Source organism: Caloenas nicobarica, chromosome Z (genome assembly GCF_036013445.1).
Source record: "Caloenas nicobarica isolate bCalNic1 chromosome Z, bCalNic1.hap1, whole genome shotgun sequence".
Lineage (NCBI taxonomy): Eukaryota > Metazoa > Chordata > Aves > Columbiformes > Columbidae > Caloenas > Caloenas nicobarica.
The window spans coordinates 12,837,166-12,842,724 of record NC_088284.1 but is presented as its reverse complement, the minus strand read 5'-3'; the positions used below and the strand labels follow the sequence as shown (position 1 = coordinate 12,842,724).

At 48.4% G+C, this 5,559-nt stretch overlaps 1 protein-coding gene across 3 annotated transcripts; it reads left to right on the top strand.

Annotated features, from left to right (window-relative positions):
* The first annotated feature begins 205 nt into the window (after positions 1 to 205).
* On the top strand, positions 206 to 4,326 carry DMRT2 (doublesex and mab-3 related transcription factor 2). Of its 3 annotated transcripts, XM_065656679.1 has the most exons (4): positions 206 to 422; positions 1,000 to 1,365; positions 1,446 to 1,548; positions 3,117 to 4,326. In XM_065656679.1, the coding sequence occupies exons 2-4, from the start codon at positions 1,018 to 1,020 to the stop codon at positions 4,169 to 4,171; spliced, it is 1,506 nt and encodes a 501-aa protein (XP_065512751.1). In that variant the 5' UTR covers positions 206 to 422; positions 1,000 to 1,017; the 3' UTR covers positions 4,172 to 4,326. The 3 variants fall into 3 exon arrangements, with proteins under 3 accessions (XP_065512751.1, XP_065512752.1, XP_065512753.1); XM_065656680.1 differs by lacking the exons at positions 206 to 422; positions 1,000 to 1,365; positions 1,446 to 1,548 and adding an exon at positions 2,415 to 2,519; XM_065656681.1 differs by lacking the exons at positions 206 to 422; positions 1,000 to 1,365; positions 1,446 to 1,548 and adding an exon at positions 2,447 to 3,010.
* The last annotated feature ends 1,233 nt before the right edge of the window (positions 4,327 to 5,559 follow it).

Sequence of the window (5,559 nt, the reverse complement as noted above, 5' to 3'; positions counted from 1 at the left end):
CGCACGGGGTGGGGAGCGGCGGCGGCAGCGCTGGCCAATCAGAGCGGCGCCCGCGCGGCGCGGACCCAATGGGCGGCGCGGGCGGCGGCGGCGGGCGCTGATAACGCGGCGGGGCCGGCGCGGCGGGCACTGTGCCGCGGGGCGGGCGCGGCGTGGCGTGGGCGAGTCGAGTGCCGGGGCAGCGTGCGCACAGCCACGCACGGGTCGGTTCTGCCCGGCCCGGCTCGGCCCCGCCGCCCTGCGACCCTCTGACGGCGCGGCGTCCCGGCCGTCGGGGACTCGTGCGCGCCCGGGTGCGGGGATCAGGTGTTCCCCGCCTCCGGCTGGGCTCGGGCAGCGGCGGCTCTGCGACCTGCGGGAAGGTGAGGGCTGAGTGCTGCGTGCTGCCTGCACCGCCTGTCGGCCTCGGGCGCTGAACTTGGGTAAGCGCAAATAGCGGGAGGAAAGATGGGGAGGTCGAGTGGGAGGAGGTGGGGGCCCGAAGACACTGCTTCCGCGGTGCAGAGAGCTACAGGGAGGAGCCCATATAGTGTCCGGTCGCTGGAGCGGACAGCGGCGGTGTGTGAAGCCCAGATGTTCCCTACCTGTTCGCTAAGCCTCAACGCAGCGATCAAGCGGGTTGTCAAGATCCTGAAATAAACGGTCACTGTGGAGAGCCAAGAGCCCCGCAGCCCTGACGCGCTCGGCATCGCCTTGGGTGTGCTGATTCTCCATTCGCATCCTCCGCCACTGGGGACGCGCTCCTGCCTGCGCCGGGCGAGCACAGTTACCCGGGAAGCCGGGGCGGGGGGCGGGTATGCAGCCGTCGAGGCTAAGCTGAGCCCCGCGTGGGTCGTGGGGCAGAGACCCGAGCAGGCGGTATGGAGGGAAGTGACATCCCAAGCGGGCTTTGCCGTAACTTCCCGACGGGGGCGTATCGGCGACGGGCACCTCAGGAGCCGGGTATACCCGGGCTGCCATCCCGCCGCGGGGGCGGGCGGCCTGACCCCTCTCTTGCAGCTGTGCCTCCCAGGAGCCATGGCTGAAGAACGCGCTGCCGCCGACTGGGAGATCGACGTGGAGAGCGTGGAGGGGGAGGCGGCCGAGGTGCCCGGCGCGCCGCGCAGCAGCGCTGGCCCGGAGGAGGAAGAGGAGGAGGAGGAAGGCGAGGAGACGGCAGCGGCCCCGCAGCAGGGCGAGCCGCGGAAGCTGAGCCGCACTCCTAAGTGCGCCCGGTGCCGCAACCACGGCGTGGTGTCGTGTCTGAAGGGGCACAAGCGCTTCTGTCGCTGGCGCGACTGCCAGTGCGCTAACTGCCTGCTGGTAGTGGAGCGACAGCGCGTCATGGCCGCCCAGGTGGCGCTCCGACGGCAGCAGGCCACCGAGGTGAGAGGGGACGGGTCGGGTCGGGACGGGACAAGGCGGGCGGCTCCCAGGCTGACGGCGTCCCCCGATCGCTCTCCTAGGACAAGAAGGGGCTGGCGGGGAAGCAGGCGAGCCTGGAACGCAAAGCCGTCTACCAGAGGCACGTCCGGACCCCGAGTCTCCTGGCTAAGAGCATCCTCGAAGGTAAGCGCATCTCCGCCTCTCCATCGGCTACTCCCAGCCTCTCAGCACCGGCTGCCAGCAGACAAACCCCCTCTGCCCCGGGAAAACCCAGAGCTCCCGGCCGACCTGCCGCTGCTCACGGACACGCGTGTAATTCAGCGTTAAAGCTCCCTCGGAGCACCGGCCCACCGCGCCTGCCCTTTGTGGCTGGAATAGATGTGGCAGAATTTCAGTTCCCCACCCCGCTCAAAATAGTGCCTGAAATGCTAGCGACGGTAATTTGAAATTCGAGAGTTACTGTTACAAGCTGACATTCTTTTTACATGACTAGCCAGCAGCGTTTTGCAGTGCAGGGTAATTTATTCGCGGGTGTTTTTATCAGCAAATGAGTAAATCGGTTATTTTTTTTTCTTTTGACCTGAATGCCTAATGCAGCAGCACCGTTTGCTGCATTATCAGTAGTAAGATACGCATTAAAAGCTGCTGATTTTTTTTTTCTTTTTCCTGTCGAAAATATTAACTGTGGAAGAATGACATTTAAAACATGGATATTTTAGTGAGAGAGTGTATTTTTTTGTTCCCTACTCCCTCTTTGGATCATGCCCAAATTTATTTCTATGTCTGCTTTAATTACTTTCCAACCTGTAGCCCTGTAAAGCATTCTAGTTCCCAAATCTAGATTCTTCTTCTTCTTCTTTTTTTTAAATTCTTTTGTTTTCCTGTACAAGTGCAATTAAAATTTCGTTCTGTTAGAAACCTCTAATTTTCATCTACTGTTCACTCTTAAAAAAAAATCTTTTCTGTATTCTTTCTTCTAATTTATCTTAACTTTCTTTTTTTTTTCTCCTAGTTCTCCTTGGAATTTTCTACCATCTGTAGCAATGTGTACATAGTGATTCATCTTTAGAGAATAGAAAAGGCATCAGCTGTAGGTATAGGTACCTTCCTTGGCAATGGGGAAACCCGTGTGAGAGGAATGGGAGTGAAAACAGGTAAAACCCTGTTCTCCTTACTCATCTAAGTAGTTCCATTAATTCAATGGAATTATTTGTCTGAGAAGAACAAACAGGATTGGACCCTAATGGTTATATTAAATGAATCTATTTCACCTGGTAGTTGAATACACTGGAGAATGGATTTCTATGTTTTATCGAAGTTTTCTTTTAGTTCAGAAGAAATAAAACGTTTCAATAATTTCCGTATTTGTTAAAAATGGATAGTTAGCTCCTTAAGCTGCATGATGCAATACCAGTCACAACACGCAGCAGGGTTTTGCCTTTTTTTTTTTTTCTTTCCACTTTTTTCCCCTTCGATCTGTTGTTTTGGAACTGCTTTTTTAAAGTTACGAATCAGCTAGCTCTGAAGGAGACTGCACATGTCAAAGGAGCAGACTTTGCCTATCTTCGTTGAAGAAATTGTACTGACTGTGCCTGGCAGTGCAGGGAGCCGAGCCTCTGTGACAGAGGAGCTGATGGTGTCCAGGGTTTGTAGCAAGTGCCCAGCGCCTGGTGGGACTGGGCCCTTTTAAAAACACAGCTTTAATGTTTTTCTTATGCGGCTTCATGCCTAATGCTGCTTTGTTGTTTTAGGTTACCGTCCTATTCCAACCGACCCTTACCTGGGAGGGAATTCGCCCTTGCCACCCCCTGTAAGTGACAGAATGAGAAAGAGACGGGCTTTTGCTGATAAAGAGTTGGAGAACATTATGCTAGAGAGAGAGTATAAAGAGAGAGAGATGATGGAAGCTACGCAAGCAGCTGCCCTTTTTCTCCCTAACCGCATGGTGCATGGAGGTGAATACAACTCATATAAAACAGCCTTCAACACTGCTCAAGTTGATACTCCAAACAAGGAGTTTTGTAGTTTTTTACCAACTTGCCTTGATCTAACCATGCAGTATTCAGGATCCAACAACATGGAACTAATTTCTTCAAATGTCAGTGTAGCTACTACCTACAGGCAGTATCCCCTGTCTTCTAGGTTCTTAGTGTGGCCAAAATGTGGCCCCATTAGCGATGCTCTCTTTTACCAGCAATGCCTGTTAAATGCTACTACTGTCCAAGCTCTCAAACCTGGAGCAGGCTGGGATGCCAAGATCTCACAGAGTCAGGACTGTCCAAACACAGAGCACAGCATCGTGTCTCCAAAACTGGAAAATTCACTCGTTCTGACCCACACGCAAGACATTCAGCAGCCATGTAATGAGATACCGTGTCTTCCTCAGGAAGCTCGTGAGAGGTCGGCTTTCTCTCCTCCAAAAAGGACTTTCTCTCAGATTTCTGACAAGGATCCTCTGGCTCCCCAGGAACAGGTATTAAGCAAGATCAGCAAAGACAGTACCAAGCCTTCACCGCTCAAATACAATCCATTTCAGTCGCTGTTCCAGCAAACATTTCCTGACAGATCAGGAGCAGAGTTGAGAACATCATTTGTGAAAGAGACTTTTGAAGATGCTTCTAAGAAATACAGACAGTGTGCCATTAAAGAGAACCAAAAATACAAGTTTACGATAGACAAATGCGCGAAAGACTTTTTTGGGGCCAAACAGGCCACAACTAAACTTTCAACAACTGAGCCACTGTCATTTTCAGTTGAATCCATCCTGAAGCGACCTTCTTCTGTGGTTGCTAATGTCTCTCAGTGAATGAACTGTACCTTCAGTGTAGAGAATTTGTATGCTTTGCCTTCTGCAGAATTGCTACTGCCTGCCTTGTTTCTTAAAAGATTTGTAAAGATGAATTTCTGCTGTAAATGGTAATTCTTTCTTTTATCTCATTATCTCAAAATGATGTACATAAATATGCATGTTTTCTTTTCTGAAAAAATAAATATATTTAATTTTTAAAAATTGAAACTACATATACAGATTGTGAAGTGTTGTTATTTTAAGCAGCCCTTCAAACCACTCAATAAAATGAGATTACCTGCACGCATAGATGTATTTCCTGATTTCTGTTTTGTCTCTAGTATCTCACAGGCAGCTGTGCCCTACTTTCAGAACATATTTATTTTTTTAATCTGCTATTATCAATGTATTTACTAGTTACCTTGGTGGGCTAAGTAGTAATTTCTGCTTCGAACCTCATGTAACTAAGAGAAGAGGTAATAATGGTACTTGTAGGTCAGTGTGAATTCGCGAGATATTTTATTAAGTGAAGTTTGGATCATATTCCAAATGCCTTTTTTATTCTGAAGAGGGAGTGCATGCTAGTGTAAAAGACTAGTTTATTCCACAGCTCTCTGTAAAAGCTTCTGTTGCTAAAGCCGAAGAATTACTAGATTTGATTGAAGAAGAATGGCTCTGGTAAGCTTTTGGGTAAAAGGTCAGCACGTTTTAAAATCCAGTTTTTGTTTTTTTTTTTTCTTTTAAACGTTCAGCTGACTTTACTCTGAATTTCTACCCCCTAAAATATTTCCTTTCTGAAAACATTTCACCTTTGACCAGCAAGAGCCTGTAATTCTTCTGTTGTGTTCATTCAAATGAGCTTTAGGCTGTAAAAATGATGCACAGAATCATCACTGCTAATGATAAACCAAGTCATGCTCTCTCAGTTTTGTAATTCTATGCCCTTTTTCAGGGATAGAACAAATAAAGGGAATTAAGCAGTAGACTTACCCAGCAACATGAAATGCCCTCGAGGTTGTTGAAAAAGGCATTACTAGCTCTCATTACAACTCAGTTTGAAGCTTTCTAAATTTGTGACTTTGTAAGTTTTTTCCTCTATAAGTTACTGTTAGCACATATAATGCTAACTGGTAATCCCCTGGTTACCTTCCTTTCTTAACATTTTTATACTGCAGACAGTGCTCAACCAATTGAAAGGAGCTGAGGTTTGTTTTGTTTATTTTTGTTTTTTATTATTATTTTCTAAGGACAATTTCTGTTTGGTATTTGTGAGCAGAGTGTAATATTTTCTGACTTTATCGTACTCGCTGCACAGGCTAAATGCTTGTTTTGCTATGAATAAATCTGAGACTGTGAATTTCTGATCCTGTAAGTATCTCTTGAAATGTTCAGTGTTTCTGTTGGGA